This window comes from Pteropus medius, unplaced genomic scaffold (assembly GCF_902729225.1).
Source record: "Pteropus medius unplaced genomic scaffold, Ma_sr-lr_union100, whole genome shotgun sequence".
Classification (NCBI taxonomy): Eukaryota; Metazoa; Chordata; class Mammalia; order Chiroptera; family Pteropodidae; genus Pteropus; species Pteropus medius.
The window spans coordinates 669,340-691,192 of record NW_024356336.1 but is presented as its reverse complement, the minus strand read 5'-3'; the positions used below and the strand labels follow the sequence as shown (position 1 = coordinate 691,192).

The following is a 21,853-nucleotide window of genomic DNA, read 5'->3' as shown; positions in this document are numbered from 1 at the left end:
GCTTACTCTATTTTAAGAAGAGAGCATATAATATATATATATAAAACATGTGAAAATCAACTGTTTATGTTATCAGTAAGGCTTCAGGTCAACAGTAGGCTATTAATAGTTAAGTTTGTTGGGGGTGGAGTGAGGTCAGAAGTTATATGTGGATTTTTGACTGCAGGGGTTGGGGTGTCAGTGCCCCTAACTCCTGTGTTGTTCAAGGGTCAACTGTGTGTGTGTTTGTTTTTTTTATTTCGAAATAGTTTTGGACTCAGCAAAAGTTATAAGATTACTATAAAGAGCTCCCGTGTATCCCTCACCCAGCTTCACCCATGACAGTGTCTTCCATAACCATAGTACATTGTCAAAACTAGGACATTGATGTTGGCACAATACTCTTAGTGCAGAGCTTACTCGCATTTCACCGATTTCACACACACTCCTAGCCATCCTTTTGGGTGTGTAAGAGGCTGCGATGGCTCGTGATTGACCCAGCCCAGAAGAACCAGAACATTCCATGTCTGCTTGGTTCACCACTCTTCTTGGTTAACCATGTTCTTTTTCGCCAGGAAGCAAACATTAGGCGGAAGCCCGAAGGGCAGGCTTCGCCTCTGTTGTGGTGGCCCCAAGTCAAGTTGCCAGTGGCAATGTCGTAGCTTCCATCTGCGTCCAGTGGGTTCCTGGGCCATCCCCCTGTCCCTGCTGTGCCGGGGCGGGGCATGCCACCCTTGGGAATTCAGAAGGGATCCTGTCTCCACAGGTGACCTGCCGAGCCCTTGGGATCGGGGCCTACTTGGTGAGGCTGGGCCAGCGAGTGATCCAAGTGGAAAACTCCCACATCATCTTGACAGGAGCCAGTGCTCTCAACAAGGTGACGGGGAAGAGGCCTGGGGTCCTTGTAACATTCCCACTGTTCCCTGAGGGGATTTTTCTCGGTATAAAGCCAGTTTCATTCCTACTGACATAAGGGCTATGTTTCCAATTTGCAATTATCTGGGCCTCTTATGAATCTCTCCCCCCAAAAGTATTAGGCTCTTCTGGTGGAACTCTATATTTAAATATTTTTAATTTTTATATTTTAAAACATTATTAAATGAAAAGAAAATATTAAGATAGCATTACACATTGCATGAAATTGGAAAATTACCAAAAAAAGTAATTGTGCTCCTACTATAATTTTGGTGTATTTCCCTCTCATCATCCTCTGTCAATGGCCCCGACATTTTTGGCACCAGGGACCGGTGCTCCTATGAGAATCTAATGCCCGATGATCTGAGGTGGGGCTGAGGCAGCGATGTTAGCTCTGGGGAGTGGCTGCAAATACAGGTGAAGCTTCACTGGCTCGCCTGTTGCTCACCTCCTGCTGGGTGGCTAGATTCCTAACAGGCCACAGACCGGTACTGGTTCGTGGCCTGGGGATTGAGGACCCCTGCTTTACATGACTGATAGTAAATATGTTGTTTGGTATTCTACTTTTTTCATTTTATGAAACATTTTCCACATTGCTATAAGGCCTCTATAATAATATTATGTTGGCTAAAATCCCACTGAGGGTCTCAAAGTCCAGCCCCTGAACTGGCAGCATCAGCATCCCCTGGGAACTCGTTAGAAATGCAGATTCTCAGGCCCCGCCCCAGACCTGCTGACTCAGAAACACTAGGTAGAGTTTTGCTTTTGAGATTGCCAAAGTAATCAGCTGGATCACTGATTCTCTAAATTGGGCTGCATGTCGGAATTTTCTGGAAGTTAAAAAACCTACCGAAGATTCTCATATCATGAGTCTGGGTGCAGCATGGGCATCCAGGTTTTTGAAAGCTCCCAGGTGATTCTAACATGCAACCAGGGTTGAAGACCACTAAGGGAGATGACTTCCAGACAGATGCAAGGGCACCGAGCCAGACAGCACTTGCTAACCATGCCGTGTCAAACAGGTCTTAGGCAGAGATGTTTACACATCCAACAACCAGCTGGGTGGCGTGCAGATCATGTATTACAATGGCATCTCCCACGTCACCGTGCCGGACGACTTCGAGGGCGTTTATACCATCCTGGAGTGGCTGTCCTATATGCCAAAGGTGCAGTATTCTCGCCCCTGCCCCCTGCAGCTTAGAGCTGGGAAGATTCTTACCAGGTTCACTTGCGGGGTGGTGTGGGAACGTGGGGAGCAAGGAGCGCTGCCGATGTAGCCAGGTGAAGTTTTCTTTACTCCTCCCTTCTTGCCTCTCTGACACCAGCCCCGTACAAGCTATTTTTTGCTTAAAAAAAAAAAAATTAACATAGGGATGCTATCCGTTGGTCCTTTAGGAAGGGATGGCATCACCTCTTGTCAAAAGAGGTAGCACTGGACAATAGAGAATCCTCAAGTTTTGTGGTTGGCTGGATTTGATTTCTGGCTTTCTCCTCAGTAGCAGTGTGACTTTGGGACAGTCTCTTAATCTTTCTGAGTCTCAGTTTCTTCATCTTTGAAATGGGATTAACAGTATCCCCTACCCCAAGGTGTTATCCTGATGATTAAGTGAAGTGATATTTGGAGCCCAGCACTTGGTATAGGTCCTCACCAAATGCTGCTCAGAATCGCGGTGATTTAGGTAGTTAGGGTTGGGCTTCTGCAGCACAGCCGGGCTTAATCCCAGGCATTGTTGACAAGCAAGGGAGACTGAGTTGGAGACCTGGCTTTCTTTCCTAGGATAATCACAGTCCAGTCCCTATCATCACACCCACTGACCCTATTGACAGAGAAATCGAATTCCTGCCATCCAGAGCTTCCTACGACCCCCGGTGGATGCTTGCAGGAAGGCCTCACCCAAGTAAGTCCTCAAGCGTTTGCCTGAAACCGGGGCCTCAGGTTCCTTTTCTGGGCCTGGGGTGACATAGAAGCATTGATGTTTGGTCGGATATCCTAGGGATGCACCTGAGGTGAAATGCAGAGAGAGCAGAGGAGTTGAGCTTTTACTCTGTGCTTTTCCTGAGCTATTGACCAAGTGATTGAAACGGCCTCTGGTTTTTGGAGCTGATGGATAGAGGTAAAGTGCAGTGGAGAATGTGCCTTCCTTCCCCAAACTGCCCTGTGGTTACATAAGTGAAAAATCCAGGGCTGACACATCAGTTTCAAAGATTGCTCCTCTCTCTCTCCTTCCCTCCCTCCCTCCCTCCCTCTTTCTCTATTTGGTTGAGGCTTCTCAGGGGTGCTCTCTGTGAGTTTCCCCAGGACAGGCAAGTTAGCATCTTTTCCACACACATGTATGTGGACACATGCACACACGTGTTAACACATGTACTTGCACACACACATTCTCTCTCCAGAAGGGGTAGGTTTATTCCCTGGAGGTATATGATTACATTCCGAGCAACCAAAACAGAACAGGAAAGCTGAGCTACCCCGTCACCATCATCCCGAGTCTAGAATTTCACATGCTGTGCCACCTTTAGAAATCAGTCTGCTCGTCCCGATGCATGGTGCAGGAGAGGTGCCTGTTGGGAGTGTGCCGCACTCTGCCGGGAAAAGTCCCTTGGCTTGCTCCCTCCTCTCATTTCTTTTGGCCTTTCACACTTGTGAGAATGGAAGAAGCTTGCTTGATTAAAAAATGTCTGACTTCTTACTGGCAGTTTCACCATCTCGTCAGGCGAGTCCTCAGGCTGACATTGAAGTTGGGCACCTTTGTTCCAGGTGCCCAGCCTCAGACACCTGCAACCTGAGACTCCCTGTGCTGCCTGGCTGCTCTTGTACAAACTGCGGTCAGGTACACCACGGTGTGGGTTTAAGTCACATTTCTTCTCTAGGGGTAGCTGCAGCTGACATCATTACATCTTCTCTCTCTCTCTCCCCTTCTCCCTCCATCTCTGCCCCCCTCTGGAAAATTGAAGATTTTCTTCCCTGTTAAATGGAAAGTTAAATGGTTATTAACTTGCAGCCAGCAGGTCACGGATGAGTTTTTCAGGACAGGCGGTCCACTCCTGAATCCCCACCCTCTGAAAGGGTCCATCACTCTGTGATTAGGATCTCCATGTTTTTGGCATTGACGGGAATTGATGTGGTTGGATATTCTATATGAACTGAATTCCTGACTTGGTGTATTTTTTGCAGCCCCGAGTTTTTTTGTTTGTTGGTTGGTTTGTTTGGCAGGGGATTGGGATCTTCCTGGTTTTCCAGGAAAAAAAGGTATCTGGGCTGTCAGGCGAAGACCTTTCTATCCTTAGCACCAGGTGGACTCTGGGGGCCTTCATCCACCCTGCCCCTCAGCCCGGGCTTCTGCCTTCTGCCTACAGCTCTAAAGGGATCCTGGCAGAGTGGATTCTTCGACCACGGCAGTTTCAGAGAAATCCTGGCACCCTGGGCCCAGACTGTGGTGACGGGACGAGCAAGGTAACCTTGAGGGCGGGTCAGGTTGCACACACCCAGCCTCACTGGACACTTGGACACTTTCTTCCTGGCCCCAGGATTTTCTGAAGGAAAGACTGACTTGGAGGATGGTTTTCTGGATGATGAACTTCTTCATGCAGTCTAAATTTGTCTGTGGCCTTAGAAGGCATCTCAGCCAACTTCTTGCTGGGGCCTGGGACCCTTGTTCCTACTGTCTGCCCCTGGGACAGGGCTCTCTAGCCACGGGGGACTTGGGCCCCTTTGAGAATCAGAAGGCAGCCCTGGGTGCTCTCATCAGAAAACTACATAGACACTCAAAACTGTGAATTTCATTTCCGGAGGGCCACGGGCAGGAACCCTGTTGTATACCGTAGATGGTGGAAGGCTTAACTGCTTAAGTGCCTTCCCCAGCAGTGCAGCCACCATCTTCCGGTGCACCTCTGGTGGCCCAAAAGTTCCTCCTTTTATGGAGCCCAAAGGGGCATCCTCATAATGTATCACTCAGATTCCTGGCACCAAGTAGTTGCTACAAGTCTAGGCTCTGGAGTCAGACTCAAGGTCAAGCCCTTGCTCTGTCACTTGCCTTCTCTGAGCCTTCACATCCTTATCTATAAAACGGGGATGATGATTCTACCCCCATAGGATTGTGGTGATAATTAGGAGTAATACATGTTAATCACTTAAAATACCATACATGTTCCATAAGTGGTAGTGGCTGCTATTACTATCATGATGATTATTATTATCTACCTCCCGGGCAATAAACATTATAACACTCAGCCTATAGTATTGGCACTAGTTACTTCTCCATAAGGATTTCATTAAAAAAAAATTTTTTTTTTAATCTGACATTAAATCTGCTCCTTCCACATGGAAGCCCTTCCTTCATTTGAAGACTGCTCTCCCCCGCACCTGCCTCGTAGGGTTGTTGGATGAGTAAATGAGAGTAATCCAGTGATGCACGCGGCATGGCAGTGGCCAGCCGCCATCGGTGACAGTTACAGATGTCATGGTATCGCCTGAGCTGAAGCTCCTTCAGGCTCAGCATCACTCAGTCCTTTCCAGATGCAACTTGGTGTCTAGACCTGCGCCTTCCAATATAGTAGCTGCCGGCCACATGTGACAATCCAAATTTAAATGAATTAAAATGAAAGAGGTTGACAGCAGTTCCTCAGTTGTACTCATCATGTTTCAAGTGCTCAGTAGCCACGTGAAGCTTGTGGCCTTTGCACTGGACAGAGCAGATAGAGAACATGGTCATCATCACAGAAAGTTATAATGAACAGTGCTGCTTCGGACCCTGCACTGGCCTGACCCATGATGTCTATGGCCCCAATAAGGGGACCAACAGGACCTTTCCAGCCTGCCAACTCGTGTAGCTTATTGCTTTGGGCTCCTGCTTTGCCTTCTAATAAAATACCCTGCCTGTCTACGGCTATGCCACCCTGTACATGCCGGATCTTATTTGATCTCAGAAGCTAAGCAGGGTCGGGTCTGGTTAGTACTTGGATGGAAGACCACCTAGGAATACCAGATGCTGTAGGCTTAAAAAATAATAATAATAATATAAAATAAAATACCCTGACAGAATGACAACAGTGCAGGCCTCTGCGTGCCCTCATCCCAGTCGTTAGTGCCTACTCCCAGAACACCCATAGAATGTCAGCGGGGCCTGGGTGGACCCATCTGCTTTTAAATCCACCTGGAGGTGCTGCCCGGCACCTGGCTCACCTGTGCTCTGCCTTGCAGGCTTGGGGGGATCCCTGTTGGAGTAATTTCTGTGGAGACACGGACAGTGGAGGTGGCGGTGCCCGCGGACCCTGCCAACCTGGATTCTGAGGCCAAGGTGAGGGGGCTGGGGAGCTGGGGCTGCTATTTCAACTGGCTCAGCGACAGGAGTGGGTCCTGGTGGTTGCATATCTGCCTTTCCAGCTCAGAGGAGTCAGCCCAGAATCAGGACTCGGTGCCATTTCTCTGGCACACTCTCTGCAGGCTGCAGTGTTTCATACCATCTTCCTTCTTCTGCAGAGGATGACAGAAGGTCCCTAAGAATCCCTCCTGCCTCTTGCTTCCAAAAATCCCTTCTGGTTTTTCTAGGTTGGGCCACACCATATACTGGAAGGAGCTCAGAAGCCAAAGGATGGGTCCTAGGACCCGACTCAGCTTGGCCTTGACTAGTTTGGCGCCCCTCTGAGTCTATAAATGGGGCAACAGGACCCTTCTGCGCTGCAGTCTGAGGGTCCAGTGGGATCCTTAGACACCAGCTTTGGGCCTTCCCTGTGAGCCCTGGCTCTGGTGTTGATGCCAATGCCAGTCAGGTTGCCCGCCTATCCCACGTCCTGAGGTCACCCTTGCATACAGAAGTCTCATCCAGCTGGCTCTATGTTCCAGATAATCCAGCAGGCAGGCCAGGTGTGGTTCCCGGACTCAGCCTACAAAACGGCCCAGGTCATCAAGGATTTCAACCGGGAGAAGTTGCCCCTGATGATCTTCGCTAACTGGAGAGGTTTCTCTGGTGGTATGAAAGGTAAGGCGGCCTCCGCCGTGGGTGCTCTAAAGCCACGAGGTCAGCATCCAGGACAGCCCCGTCCGGGTGGTGTAGCTGTTTTTCTGTGTGTGGTCCCACGGTCATCTTAGCCATCACCCAACTCAACCCTGAGGACAGAAGCAGTTCAGATAATGTCAGCCCATTTTACAGATGAACTGAGGGTTCCCAGTGTAACTTGTTGGAGGTCATACCCTGGGTGACAGGGCAGGGAGGGGCGGCCTCAGAACCTGCTGAATGCCCTAGGCGACCGGTCGCCTTCCTGCTTAGGGTAAAATGAGGAGAAGGTGCGTGTGCCCTGCCTTCCTCTGGGGGCTGCTGTGAGCCTCAGTGACCTGACAGTTGTGTGAGTGCTTTTTAAGCCCTCGAGCATGTCTTGAGATACAGTGGCTCTCAGTGGAATGTTGAGGAAAGAGCTGGCCTGAGAGGTGGGCGGACTAGCTGTGATTCCTTGCTAGCTAGGTGACCTCTCTGAGCTCAGTTTCAGAATAAGGCCAACTTCACAGGGCCAAAGAAAGGATTTGATGAGCCAGTTAGCTCTTGGTGTGATTATGCTTGATTTTGTTATTACATTATTATTACAATGTCAGCTGTTTGGCACTTAGTAGAAAATAAGGGCCTGCTCTCTGTGGACAGGAGGGAGGGGACTCCGTGATTCTGTGCTAGAAACAGTGGGACAGGACAGTGGGCAGGTCAGAGATGGAAGGAATCTTCGAGATTGGTTACTCTCTATGCCTCCCTTTACAGATGGGGACACCAAGGCCCAGGAAGGGAGAGTAACTTGTCTGTTATGGCGCGAATGATTCTGAGACCCACGGAGCCAATTGAGATTAATTATGAGCCTTTATTAGCCGGCTGGCGACTGACTCTCTACCACGCAGGGTTAGAGGAGATCAGCCCCGGGGTTTGAGAGTGAGGCAGTTATAAAACCTAGAACAAGCAAGCAGATTACAGAAGCAGAAGTTGGCCATTAGCACAATACATCACCTAGTACCACACCCTGGTTAACAAGTAAGTGGGTTACAGAAGCAGACATTGGCCATCTTCATATTTTATACAATACACCTCCTAAACCACACCCAAGCAAGTAGGACAACTTCTGGTATCTAAAGATATTTCTTCCCTGTAGCTGACTTAGCTAGTTGGTTCACTTGAAAATTTTTCACTTTTTAACAGTCCAAAGTCACATAGACCCTTAGCTGCCTCTTGGTAAAACAGATGGTAAAGCCATCAGTGCCAGGGCTGGCTCCTGAATCTCAGCCCAGTGTTCTTCCTATGGTGGTGCTATGAAGCCTCCCCACTGAACATGCTCTCCCAGGAAAGCAAAGACTACAGGCTTTGCGTGTGGACAGTATTGGGGCCTGAAGTCGCCTCACCAGACGGTTGCTTTGCTTTTCAGACATGTACGACCAGGTGCTGAAGTTTGGAGCCTACATCGTGGATGGCCTCAGGCAATACAAACAGCCAATCCTCATCTACATCCCACCCTATGCTGAGCTCAGAGGAGGCTCCTGGGTGGTCCTGGACTCCACCATCAACCCCCTGTGCATAGAAATGTATGCGGACAAAGAAAGCAGGTGGGTGTGTTGCCCTCAACTCAGCTTAGCCTTTTCTTATTCTCACTGCCATTCCTCAGGCCCCATCACCTTTGAGCCCCTGGTTGTGGGTCACAGGGATGTTCTGAGTTTCTGAAGGACAGGGAGCTTTTCCAGTTTTACCAATCTGAAACTAGCATCCAGTGTCCAATTGGATTTTCTCAGTAGAGCTAGTGGCTGAAAAATGGAGGTGGTAGAAGAATTATCTTTTACTTTCATAACTTATACTCACTTGCTCCCCAAGGAAGTTTGCAATCAAATAAGGGAAGACCAAAAGCAGCTGAGCTTCCTGGCAGCCAAGATGAAAAGGGAAATGTGACCAGTCATCTAGTTCACATTACACTCTTGAGTCTTTCCCAAAACTATGAGTTTCTATAGGGGCTGTATTTTATCCGGTTTATATAACCCAAGACCTAGCATAGTGCCTGACTCCTAGAGGGTGGTTGGGAAATACTGGCCAAACAAATGACTGGATGAATACTCCCTTGAGAGGATATCTATTCTTTGGGGAGAGAAACCTTCTTGGTACTTTTTTTTTGTAGGTGGAATTCATTCCAGAAACTTCTACAGAAAGGATAACAATAATACTTGCAAAATAGTGTTTGAGCACTTTCAAAGTGAAGACTCCGTGCTACATGCTGTGTAGGATATAAAGGCCTCAAGAGTAATTCTCTCCAAAATATAGACACTCTATTCCTATGTCTACTTCTTTATTCAGTCATTAATTCAGTGAAAATTTATTGAGTACCTACTGTATACCAGGCATTATGTTAGGCAAATGAGCCAAGCCTGCCCTGTCTTCAGTGCACTAGGCTCTCGTGGGGGTTGCTGAAGTCAGCACTTCAGGAAGACTCAGGACATGAGCAGCCTCGAATGGGGTCATAATTAACTTTTTATTCTGGCCACCAGGAAGCTCAGAGCTATATAAAGTATTCCTCAGTTTTTCCAAGCTATCAGAAGACAGTGGGGACAGCGGGGTGTGTGAGGGGGTTGGAAACGGGACCATGTTGGACTCCTCATTGTGCCTTTGTGAGCATTAAGGAGAGCAGAAACAGCACCCTGGTGCTAGGCGAGCAGAAGTCCAGACGGTCAGAAAGGGCTGTGGCTGCAGAGCAGGAGGCTGTGCTGTTCTGGAGGCGGTCACACACCCTTGAAGCTCCAAGGGCCTTCTCGAGTTTTGAAAACTTTATTTTAAAAAGTGGTTCAGTCCCTCATTGTATGGATATAGAAACAGATGACCAGAGAGGGGAAATGACCTGCCCAAGGTCATACAGTCCATGAACTAGCCGAGAACTGACACCAATTTCCTTGTTCTCTACCACCACCCCCATGTCTTCTGGCTGTCTGTCACTTCCTGGTGGACTCCTCATATACCCCCCACCCCGCCTCTTCTTTTTTCAGGGGGAGTGTTCTGGAGCCAGAGGGAACAGTGGAGATTAAGTTCCGAAAGAAAGACCTGTTAAAGGCCATGAGAAGGATCGACCCGACTTACAAGAAGCTTGTGGAACAGCTAGGTGAGAGGGTCCAAAATGCATCAGCCCTCAGATCGAGAGGCCCAGACCGCTCCACTGTTTGAGGTTTCTAGTATTTAAATTTAAAGTAAAGATATACCAAAATGCAGCTATTTTAAATGCGCACACATGGCAAATCAACCCCTTTAACATTAAAAGACATACACAATGCCTTAGTAAGTTTTTTTCTCATCACACATGAAATATAACCATTGCAGTATTTTGGGCCAATGAAGAAACATCAGAATTGCGGTAGCAAAATGTCTCTTTAGAATTTCTAATTAGACATGAAGTATTTTAACCATTTTGTTTGAGTGATAGCTTTGTTTCACTTGTAGCCTTAGATCTATTTCTCTTTAAAAGTACATATTAGGTGGCAGTGTCTTTATAACTGTGCTGTTTGCAAGATTTATTACTCTGTGTATGTGTGTATAATTTCTTTGATTTGGTATCATAGTAATGCTGACATTATAGAATGAGTTGAGAAATGTTCCCTCCTATTTCCTGAGTTTGTACTAACATGATATCTTTAAATCTTTGAATTCATCTTCTTTACATACAGGACTAACTGGGTTATCTGTTTCCTCTTGGGTGAGCTTTGGTAGTTTCTATTTCCAGGAATTTGTCTATTTCATCAAAGTTGTTAAATTGTCATAGAATTGCTTATAATTGCTTATAATATTCCTTTATTATATTTTATAATGGGTTTAGAAATAGTAACTGATGGTATCCTACAAGCAAGCACAGTGGGTCTGATAAAAGGGGGCAGATTTAAAGTTGCATGTTGAATGCCGTCTCACGTGCATGTATTTCTGAGACTGCACGAGCAGCTTGGTTTGGGAGTGCTATCGGAGTTAATGTTCAGAGTTCTCTTGGGGCAAGACCTGTTCTGCAAACTCTGGATTGTGCCTTTGCTCACAGGAATGTCCGAGCTCTCCGACAAGGACCGCAAGGACCTGGAGAGCCAGCTGAAGGCCCGGGAGGACCTGCTACTTCCCATATACCACCAGGTGGCGGTGCAGTTCGCCGACCTCCACGATACGCCTGGCAGGATGCTGGAGAAAGGCGTCATCTCTGTAAGAGCCGGCAGCTTCGTGGCTGCGTGCGAATGGCCCATCCTAAGGTCACCCGGTTTCCAACAAATGGAAGAGATTTGGGTTCAAACGCTGCATGTTAGAATCGCCTGGGGTGCTTTAAAATATCCCAGTGCCCAAGTGGCTCTCCAGACCAATGAAATCAGAATATCTAAGATGGGAGCCAGGCATCAGTATATATTTTTTCAAATCCCCAAGAGATTCTAGTAGACTGCAAGATTAGGGAACCATCAGTCTGACCTGTGTGCGTCTGTCTCTAACTGCTGGACCAGATTGCCATTGTGTCTGCCTTGCATTAGCACCCACTCCCCAGAGGACATTTTATAGTCATCTACTATCCCTGTGTCTCATGCTCCTTCTCAGCCAGCCTGAGCCCTCCGCGCCTCTGGTAAGCCAGTCAAGAGTCCTGGAGAAGTACTGGCTCTGCCACTTCCCTAGAAAGTACCTTTACCTCCCAACGCTGGGAATGATCACAGAGCTGCACCCGGTACAGGGCACAGCCCCAGGCAGCCTACTGCCTCTCCATCCCCCCACCGCCTGCCCCCTTTCCGGAGACTCAGGCCTGGGGCTTGTCCGCAGGACATTCTGGAATGGAAGACTTCAAGATCCTTCCTGTACTGGCGCCTGCGCCGCCTCCTGCTGGAGGATCAGGTCAAGCAGGAGATCCTGCAGATCAGCAGCGAGCTGAGCCATGTGCACATCCAGTCCATGCTGCGCCGCTGGTTCATGGAGACAGAGGGGGCCGTCAAGGTGGGCCTGGGCCGGAGATAGGGCAGGAGAGCGGGTGGGTGTCATGGGGGCCCGAGGGTGGGCCTGCCTAGTAGCAGGGTTCCTCTCTGAGGTGCCTCTGCCTCCTCCCTAGGCCTACCTGTGGGACAACAATCAGATGGTGGTGCAGTGGCTGGAGCAGCACTGGCAGGTGGAGGATGGCCTGCACTCCACCATCCGAGAAAACATCAAGTACCTGAAGCGAGACTCTGCCCTTAAGACCATCCGAGGGTGAGTGGCCGCCCCACCCTGTCCCTCGGACTTAGCAACAAGTGCCCAACCCAAGATTCACCTCCAGCTGCCTGACCTCAGAGCGGCCACTCAAATCCACTGCACTGCAGGGTCTCAGGCCTCTGGCTGGGGTCTACAGCCCAGTGTTGGGCCCGGCCCCCCAGAAAGAGGCCAAAACTTCCCCATATCCACTGACCCAGCACAGAACCTTGGGGATGCTATGTGGAGGGTTTGCAGTGATTTCAATTCATGATCCTTGTTGGAATATGTAGGGTGGTTTGTCCAAGGTCACAGCTAGAACACGTTCGCTTAGAGAACCCATATTCTGAACTCATAGGCCTTAGGCTGCTGGCTCCATTTTGTATCAGCCTTTCTGGAGGATTTGCTCCTCCTTCTCCCACGGGGTCCCCTGGGAAGAAGGCAGTAGATCATGTGGGACTCCTTTGAGGCATGAAGCTGAAGTTTAGGGGAAATGTCATGTTTTAGGTCACATAGCTAGTGACCAATAGGGTCCATTGTTGTTCCTCGGGTCATATTCTCTCCTGCCCCATGGAACTGTCATCCCCATGGCGACCACAGCAGGAAGAGATTCAGGAGTTGCAGGTTGTTGCCCACCCAGGACCGTGACCTGGCCCTGCACAGGGATTCTTGGGGCCATCTTAAGGCCCACTGAACTACGTGGGAGCAGTGACCCCAACCTTTCTCTCCCATCTCCTGCAGCCTGGTCCAGGAAAACCCTGAGGTAGCCCTGGACTGCATGATGCACATGAGCCAGCACATCAGCCCGGCTGAGCGGGCCCAAGTCGCTCACCTCCTGTCCACCATGGACAGTCCGGCCTCCACCTGACCCCTGCTCACCCGGCCACTTGCAGGACCATGGGCAAGACAAACCACACTGATCTGCTGACCGCAAACCCTCACCAAGACCTTGAGGGTTTACTTTTTAAAAAAAATTCCTGGACATTTCTGCAGGGCTGCTGGCTCCCAACTCATTCCTGTCTCAATAAACAGCGCAGGAGTGCCCCCTTCCAAGCAGAAAGAGCCTTTTCTCCATCATCAGGAAGTTTGTTTCGTCTCTTAAGACATTTTTGCTGCATCACTGAATTGAATTGAGCCCAAACACCCATTTCCTTTTCCTTCCCAATGCCTGGCCTGGCATGCAGGACCCAGGTGTCTTTTTCAACCCGTTTTATATCAGATCATGGAACCATTTATTTTTTTACTCTGAGACCAGCTCTTGCTGTAAGCATCTTCTGTTTGAGCAGAATAAAGAGGCCAAGGAAAGAAATATAGAGACAAGACGAGGAAAAGAAACCTGTTTTTGTAATGATAATATCTGGAGGCTATCAAGTCACCCAGGAAAGAATATGAATGATTTTTTATAAGGGTAATAAAATGGTATTTTATTCTCCAGATGGCCCCTAGTGAATCACTAGGAATGTCCCATTGGCAGGCCATGCTTAGCGCTCGTCAGCAAAGATTCTCTTTTCGAGAGAGGGAAAGCAAAATGACAAAATTATTTGGCCTTAAGTTCCAGCGCATTGGGAGATCTCTTCTGCGAGACTCATAGCCCTCTGCCTGCCCTTTCCCCTCTGAGGACAATAAGGACTAGCCTCTCCCCCACTATAGGATTGGGCACCCTCCTGGCCTCTTGAGAGAGAAAAAAGGAGGGCAAGCCCTCCCCAAACCCACAGCCTAGCCTACTGACGAGCTTCACTGCTGTGACTGCCACTACCCCTTGGAGGTCGCCTTCAAGTCGCCGTCACTCTCTCACCTGTTGCCTTGATGTCCATGGCCGGATCTGGCTTCGAGGGCAGAGCCATTGGTTTCTAAGGACTGGCCCACAAGTACCACACCAGTTTGCTCAGGGAGGCCTTTTCGACACTGCCACCAGCACCCAGCCCTAAAGGCTGCACAGCATCAGGGCCTGCCATCCTCCCGGCCCTGCCCATCAGTCCCTGGGTGCCAGTGATAGGAGGAGCTGGCCACCCGCCACTGTGTTGATGGGCAGTTGTCTGAGGACACCCAACGTTACGCCTGGCCAATTTGGAGGTCAGTGATGAGGCCAACAAGGTTGCCTAGGGAAGCCCCCACAAGCTGGATGCTTGAGGAAATAGTCCGGCCGTCAGCCAGTGACAGCCCTGGCAAGTGAAGGTGGTGTGGGGCTGCGAGGGGTGGGAGAAGGTTGTCCCATCCTGAGGCCAGCGGAGGGAAATCCATGCTGCTTTGGGGACAGTGTTTTCTGGGTGTGGAAGCCCCCCTTGGTTCTAGAGGGAAAGACCAGTCGATGACTAGCTGCTACCCAGGAACGGTGGGCAGAAAAACCTACCAGGAGATGTGTGGAATAAATTATTTTTTAAAGGAATCACTTTGGCTTTGACTTATTATCTAGACCAGAAAGGGCAGGCCGTCTCCCTGGGCGAGTCCCTTGCAGCTCACCATCCTGCCACAGCTGAGATCTGCAGTGAGCCCCCAGCTCAGGAGGACTTAGCTCGGATGGGAGTTCATATCCCAAAGGCCACAGGCGGAGGAGTATTTAGTCTTTTCAGCTTGATCACAAACATGGACACAAGTGGCTGGCTGTGGGGTCTGAGTTCAGACCCTTGGCAATCAGCTGAAAGTACCTTCTCTGTTACAGCGGACTTTCCTCCCTTAGGGGACTTAGCATGGCCAGTCTCCAAGAAGAAGACAAGGGATCAGACTACCGAGTGTGGACAGAGGCCTTGGTCAGCAACTCAGGTCCAAACTGAACGCTCAGGGTGATGGCTACTGGCTACTGCCCTGGTCTCATCCCACATAATCCTCACAAGCCTCTGAGCTATACTCTATCCTCATTTTTATAGACAGGAAAACCCCAGCTTAGAGATGAACAGACTTGTCCAAGGTCATATAGCTGGCAAGAGGTGGGTCCAAGCACCCGAGTTAACCCAGACCTAATCTGGCTATGCCTTGCCATATATCCTGACCCTATGTGAGGGTTATTCTGAAATGTGGGAACGCCACCCAAACCAGGCTCCACTCCTCCCTCCCTCCTTCCCTGGCTAATTCAGCCAACATCGTCATCCAGGTCCCTCATCAAGAATCTCACACTTCTTGTGCCAGTCCTCATGTCAGGGGTTGGGGTGAGCAGCTGCCCTGCCTCCTTTCCCTAAAGTCCCCCTCCCTGGATCGGCAGATTCCAGAGCTCCCTAAGCCACCCAGATGAACCCCATGGCCTTGCACATCCGACTTGTCCACATCATGAATGTGAGCTGCTCCCAAATCTCTGGCATTCTGCTCCACCCTGCCCCCCACCCCCCCCACCACCCAATTAACACTGCAGCATAGAGCCTTCCCATCTTCTGTCTTTTCCTTTGTTCTTCTCCACTTAATTACCTTCCTCAGCTCCAAAAGTCACTTAGCCTTTTCTTCCAAGGTCAGCTTTTCTTGACACTGAAAAATTTCCAAACACAAAAAAGTTGAATTATTTACTGGAAGCTGACCTCCAGGGTCCCCGGCAAGTAGAAATTGCAAGTGGTTAACCATAAGGGGACCTCGAGGTTGGTCAAGACTAGACAAAATTGTGTAAAAGTCCACAAGTCCCCCCAGGTTTGTTGTATTTTAATGTTCTGTGTCTTTAGAGACAGATCCACCTTTCAGAGTCACTGCGAGAGAAATGCAATAGAGAAGGAAACTAGGATCACCAAAGCAGACCACAGAAAGGCTCCATAAACGACCCCCACGCAGAGGACAGGCTTCTGTGTATCCACCCAAGTAGCATGGGCAAGCCCACCCTCAGGCTGACGCCCCGAGCCACACCAAGGCTCTCTGCCAGTAGTTTATGCTCCATAACACATCTGCTCAGCAGCCAGAAGATCTTCCCAAAATGTCCCCTCCCTGCTCCGAGTGCCCCCAGGACAAAGTTCTTCCCCCACCCCTGATTCCAGGAGGCCCAAAGCCAATGCCAGCCTCACCTTCCTGCCACCGCGTCTCGTGCACCAACCAGACCCAACTGTCAGTTCACCTCTCACTCACCTCTAAGTGAGCACAGACTGCTGGAAACACTCTCCCCCATTGTCTTTTCCTGGCTGACACCTATTCATCCCTCAAAACCCAACTCAAATGGTGCTTCCTCTGGGCAGCCCTCCCTGATCACCTTTCTAGGGTGTTAGACCTCGGCCCCTCTGTTCCCCCTTTCTGGGATATATATGAAAAGTGAAATGTACACCTGGGAGTCCCTAGATCCCTCTGGCTGCTGAGCCAAGGGTGCATTTTGGACAGCAGTCTACTGGCAAAGAGGTGGCTCCTTCTGGGAAGTGAGGTAAGAGGCCACTCCCAGTGATGTTCTCTATCTTGTGATACCCTGACCCATGAGGTATATCTCTGAGCAGCATGGAGTGCAAGAAACACAGGCCAAGAGGCTAAAAGACATTTTTTATTTTTCAATTATGGTAGGACATACGTAACAATTTACATTTTAACCACTTTGAAGTTCAGTGGCATAAAGTATATTCACATCGTTGTACAACCATCACCACCATCTCTCTCCAGAACGTCTTCTTCAACTCACACTGAAACTCCATACGCATTAACTCCTCACTTCTCCTTACTTCCAGCCCCTGGGAACCACCATCTACTTTCTGTCTCTACAAATTTGACTACTCTAGGTATCTCATATAAGGAGTCACACAATATTCGTCCTTTCATGACTACTTATTTCACTTAGTGTAATGTCATTAAGGTGCATCCATGTTGTAGCAGGTGTCAGAATTTCCTTTTCAAGGCTCTTTTGTGGGTAGACCATATTTCGTTTAGCCATCCATCCATTGATGGCCACTTGAGTTGCTTCCACCTTTTGGCTCTTGTGAATCATGCTGCTATGAACGTGGCTATACAAGTTGCTCTTTTCATTTCTTTCGGGTAGACACCCAGAGGTAGAATTGCTGGATATATGATAATTCCGTTTAATTTTTTGAGGAACATTCATACTGTTTTCCATAGCAGCTACACTATTTTACATTGTCACCAACACACACAGTACATAGGGTTCTGGTTTCTTCACATCCTCACCAATCTGGTTTAATGTTTGTTTTTAATAGTAGCCATTCTAATGGGTGGAGTAATTTTAACTCAAGTCACTCAACCTTTTTACTTACATCCCTCAAAAATGTCATGGACGGGATATACAGACCCCACCATCGAGCCTTTCAAGTCTCGATTCCTCTGCTTCCCGCTTCCCAGCTGCTCCGGCCCTGGCTGCCATGTTTCCCTTCCTTCTACCCATGAAGTTGCCCATATTTCAGCCACCAGTTTGGTGTTTATCCTGCTACCCTCAGACTCAGGGGACGGTGACTACTGGGATGGAGGTCCGGCATCCATACACAGGAAGAACAGCCTGGGCACAACCAGCATCGTCCGGAGGAGGTGAACCCTGGCTCCGCCCCCTCGTCTCCTACTGTGACCATATCTTTTATCCCTTTCCCTAAACCTCCACTCAGGAGCAAACACTACAGCAGGCAGTGTCGCGGAAGGGGCTGACAGATCTGCAGAACTGGGGTTAGATTCCAGCTGCGTAATCTCAGAGAGGTTTTGCTTCTCTTTAAACCAGCAAGCAGATGGTGTCAGCCGAGCACTCTGAGATCGCATAGACCTTGGGGAAGCGGAGCGTCACTGGTATCCTGTCTCTACCCCTCACTCATCACAGGTAAGCTGCTCAGCCTCCCTGAGACTCAGTTTCCTCTTCCATAAAAATGGGGATACGTTTATTTCCTATGGCTGCTGTCACAATTACCACAAATTTCGTGACTTAAAAACAATACAGATTTATTCTACAGTTCTGGAGGTCAGATGTCTGAAATGGGTCTCAGGCTAAAATCAGAGGGCTGGCAGGCTGTGGTTTTTGTAAAGGTTTTAAGGGAGAATCTTGTTTTTGTTGTTTGTTTTTTGCTTTATCTAGCTTCGAGAAAGGCCTCATTCCATCTTTGGAGCTGACACTGACCCTCCTGCCTCCCTCTTCTAAGGATCCTGTGGTTACCCTGGGCTCACCTGGGTAATCCAGGATACTCTCCCTATCGTAGATCAGCTGATCAGCAAACTTAATTCCATCTGCAACATCCATGTCCCCTTATCTAACATAGTCACAGGCTCTGGGGATTAGGTCATGGCCACCACTGGGGGCCATTATTTCTGACTACCGCAAGGGATAATAACAGCTTTACTCCATGGGAAGTAGGAGGAATAAATGGGATAAGCGCTGTCACGGTGTGTGTAGCATGGAGTGAGCCCCTGTGCATGAGAGCCAGTGTTATTATTTTTGTTAGAATGTGTGTGATTCGTTGAAGGGGAAAACTGCACGACCACCGTCCCTGAGCCTGTTTTCTCATCAGGGACTTGAGACCATCCCCCTGACCGCATGCAGGTTGTCGTGCTGTTTCAGGGAGATGCTGCCTGATGAATGTTTAATTCAGTGAGCCCACGGCCGGTGCTGAAATGGTGGTGATTTACGTTTGTCTTCCCGAGAATCTTCGTGAAGACTCATTCCTCCCGTCTCTCCTTTATGCTTTCTCCTGGCACCAGTGTGGCCCCTGTGCAGGTGTGGCTCTGGCTGTGAACAGGACTCTCACCTAAAGCTTGTGACAACAAAAAACTGTGACCTTGGCTTTTTTGCCTTGACTCTGGCCCCACTTGCCTGTGTAAGGAATGGGTGTCATTCAAGTTAGGGCTCTCCAGCCCTCTCCACATGTTGACCCTATTGCTCAGGCTTCATCTTCCCAGTTTAGCACCCCAGGAGGGCACCCCTGTCCCATGGAGTAATGCTCACCGGCTGTGACCAACATGGCCTGGGTTACTTGACCCCAACCCCAACCAATCACTGGAGGTGGCAGGGAGCTGTGATGTCCTCTTTGGCCAGGCCTGGGTCACAGGGCCACCCTGAAGCCAAGCTGAGGAGGGGTGCTAGGGAGAGAAAGGAAGCCCAGGGCTGCTGCAGGCACCCTCCCCCTGCCACCCATCTGGTCGCCACTGAGGTGGGACCCCATTCAGCACTTCCCAGTAACTATCTGTAGTCCCATCATCCCCTTCTCTTCCTTACTTGCTAATTGTTGCATGTATGTGAGTCCAGCCTCCCCAGTGAGGCTGTAAGCCACTTCCTGGGGAGGCTTAAGAGTTAGACTCCTCATGAATACCCGCTTTTGCTGTTATCTGGGGTGGCAAGTCACCTGCTTAATTCCTCCAGGCCTTGGCTTCTTCATCTGCTGAATGGGTCTATGAATAAGATATGCCTGTTAGGGTTATAATGAGGATTGAATGAGCGAATTCACAGCAGTGACTAGCACAGGGCCTGATAAAGGATACAACTCCTTCCACCTGTTGCCTTCTTTGACCCCAGGTATACACCAAAGAGGCAGCTCCAAGAGGCACCGCTGAACTCCGGCTCTGGAGTCTAGCACAATGGATTCAGTCCAGCCTCTTCAGGTGACCTTGAGTCCTTCCCAACCTCTCTGAGCCTCCACTCTCTGAGCAGTAAATGGGGTTCACATCCCTGCCTGAGATCATGCCTGTCAAGAGCCTGGCACTGAGGGACAGTGAACAACAACCCTGCTAATTTTATCGATGACAAACTCTGCCCAGTTTCTGGTGTGATGGGAACCTGGCATCAGAAGACCTGGACTCGGTGTGGCTGTGGTGTAGCCTCTCTGGGCCTCAGTTTCTCCATCTGTAAATGGAGTCTGACATGTGAGGGGTGAGTGGCACTGTTGTCCTTTCCCCTCCTTCATACCTCACTTGAAGCCACAAGAGCTGACATTCAGCCTTTATTGACAGAAGACAATAATTCAACACTACGCTTACATAGTCTTGGCATCAGCCGAACACGGGGTCTCCATTAATAACCCAAACACATTAACTTATCGGAGGTCATGTCACACAAAGCAGCTGAGCAGTGCTGGGCAGATGGGTAGCCCTGGGCTGTATCTAAAGATGATACTCCGCAGAAAGCTTAGAACTAGGAAGAAGTTAAAGATGGTCATTCAAGACAGGGCTTAACACTGAACCTCTCAGGTGGCTGGCCAACCTGTTGATTAATCGGAAAATTCTGGCTCTAGAGTTCGGGAACTCCCAGACACAGGAGCCAAATATCCAGATAGTCAAGAGAGAAAGTGCTGAGCCGCTACTGAGTTTCTCGGTCTCAAATAACTAGAAGATGCCTATTTACCTTCTCCTTTCTCCAGACACTCGCTTGGCTCCCCTCTAATCCAACTGTCTGTGGAACCTTCATTTGCAAAGTCAAGAATAGACAACAAGAGGGGGGAAAAACATGAAAATGGTCACAGGGCAATGAAGTAGGCAACAGGTGCCAATAAATACTCTGCATTGCAGCTTCTTCAGCCCTAACTCGCTACATGGGTCAAGCTTTACATGGTTCGGTTTGCTTTCTTTCCATTGGGATGTCTTAAATTCCAGTACAAAAAGCCCCCCACTCTGCTATTCCTCCCATTCCCATCCCAGCTTGTCCTTAGAAAGCCCCTGGAACCCGAAACTATGGCACCTCCCCGCTTAGGTGCACATGGGGAGAGATTCGAATCATGACTGAACAGTTAGAAAAATATCTGGTCTCTAATTTTTAAAAATAGGATGTTTCACAGTATCAAAAGAGCTTGCTTGTTCCAAAAAGCAGCCCAAGGCTGCAAAGAAAATCGGAGCCAGTTGGAGGCGTGACTCACAGATAATTGAGGCAGTAGGATCACTGGGATGTAGGGAGGGATCTGGGAGTCTCATGCCATGGGGCTGTGGGCTGGGTTCAAAGAGGTGGTGCAGATGGGCTCCAATAAATATAAATAAACGTACACAGGGCCACAGTGTCCGGCATGGCCCAGGGACCTGCTCTATGCAATTCTAACAGACTACAGAAGTGGGCCTGGAGGCCGGCGGGGTGGGCACCCATTTTCAGAGTTCAGCCTATTCCGGTCCGAGAGAAGTGAGACAGTCTGCCAGTTCCTGTCCAGGCCTCAGGGCCTGTCTGCTGGAGGCTGAGGCAGATGTTTCATCCAAGAAGAATAAATTAAAGGCCCTTCTTCCTGCCAGGGTGTTTCCACAGTGCACCAAGTCCTCCCAAAGTGGGCTGCAGGTCGTGGAGGGAGCCCAACGGGGAAGCAGGCTGGAGGCCTCACACCTCAGGTCTTGAAGAAGCATCATGGAGTGAGGGAGGCCGGGATGCTTGTCCACTCTCCTCTGTCCTTCTGACTTGGGAGGTCCCACAGGCTTTCTGTGGAGGTGTGAGTGGCCATGGGGTGGCAAGAGGAACTGCTTTCCTGTTAGCCAGCAGCCCCACAAGAGGTTCAGAGGCCTGTGGGAGAGTGAGGGGTCTTTCTTCCAGGACCGCCTGGCTCAGTTAGCCCTCTGCCCAGGCTCAGGTTCTGGGGCAGGCGAGGCCATCAGCTCAAAGCAGAGCTATGGGCTTGTTCCCTGGGGTGCCCAGGTACTGAGACGAGGAAGTGGAAGCTGACGTGGCCATAGTGTCCGGGGCCGAGTATGCAGTATACAGACCTGTCACCTGCAAGTCTGGGAAGGACTGGTCGCTGTTGCCAGAGACAGGGGTCAGGCCCGACGTCCCCAGCTCGCAGCCGAGGGGGGAGTCTCCGAAGGCCCCCAGAGTGTCCAGGCTGAAGCCCTCATCCTTCATCTCCTCCCAGAGGTTCCCTTTCAAAGACAAAAGCATTTGGGCGAGCTGGCTTCATGTCAAACACCTGACTCCGAATGCTGTCTTGGGGAAGAGCCAAGGCCACGTG

At 49.6% G+C, this 21,853-nt stretch overlaps 2 protein-coding genes and 1 pseudogene across 7 annotated transcripts in view; 2 read left to right on the top strand and 1 right to left on the bottom strand.

Annotated features, from left to right (window-relative positions):
- ACACB (acetyl-CoA carboxylase beta) overlaps positions 1-14,454 on the top strand; it is a 103,263-nt gene extending 88,809 nt beyond the window's left edge. For 3 of the 5 annotated variants that reach the window (XM_039861770.1, XM_039861771.1, XM_039861772.1), the window contains 12 exons: positions 746-856; positions 1,917-2,060; positions 2,672-2,792; positions 4,252-4,348; positions 6,095-6,191; positions 6,737-6,872; positions 8,290-8,467; positions 9,887-9,999; positions 10,918-11,072; positions 11,670-11,840; positions 11,953-12,089; positions 12,810-12,936. In XM_039861770.1, coding sequence (XP_039717704.1) covers positions 746-856; positions 1,917-2,060; positions 2,672-2,792; positions 4,252-4,348; positions 6,095-6,191; positions 6,737-6,872; positions 8,290-8,467; positions 9,887-9,999; positions 10,918-11,072; positions 11,670-11,840; positions 11,953-12,089; positions 12,810-12,936 — 1,587 coding nt within the window. Of the gene's footprint in view, positions 1-745; positions 857-1,916; positions 2,061-2,671; positions 2,793-4,251; positions 4,349-6,094; positions 6,192-6,736; positions 6,873-8,289; positions 8,468-9,886; positions 10,000-10,917; positions 11,073-11,669; positions 11,841-11,952; positions 12,090-12,809 lie in introns of all 5 variants that reach the window. The other 2 variants (XM_039861769.1, XM_039861773.1) reach the window with 1 other exon arrangement.
- Positions 5,773-5,891, top strand: LOC120602038 (uncharacterized; annotated as a pseudogene).
- A 2,590-nt stretch (positions 14,455-17,044) lies between the features above and the next one.
- The window catches only part of FOXN4 (forkhead box N4), a 28,148-nt gene continuing 23,339 nt past the window's right edge, over positions 17,045-21,853 (bottom strand). For both annotated transcript variants that reach the window (XM_039861833.1, XM_039861832.1), the window contains exon 10: positions 17,045-21,764. In XM_039861833.1, the coding sequence (XP_039717767.1) occupies positions 21,505-21,764 (260 nt within the window). In that variant the 3' untranslated portion in view covers positions 17,045-21,504. The remainder of the gene's footprint in view (positions 21,765-21,853) is intronic.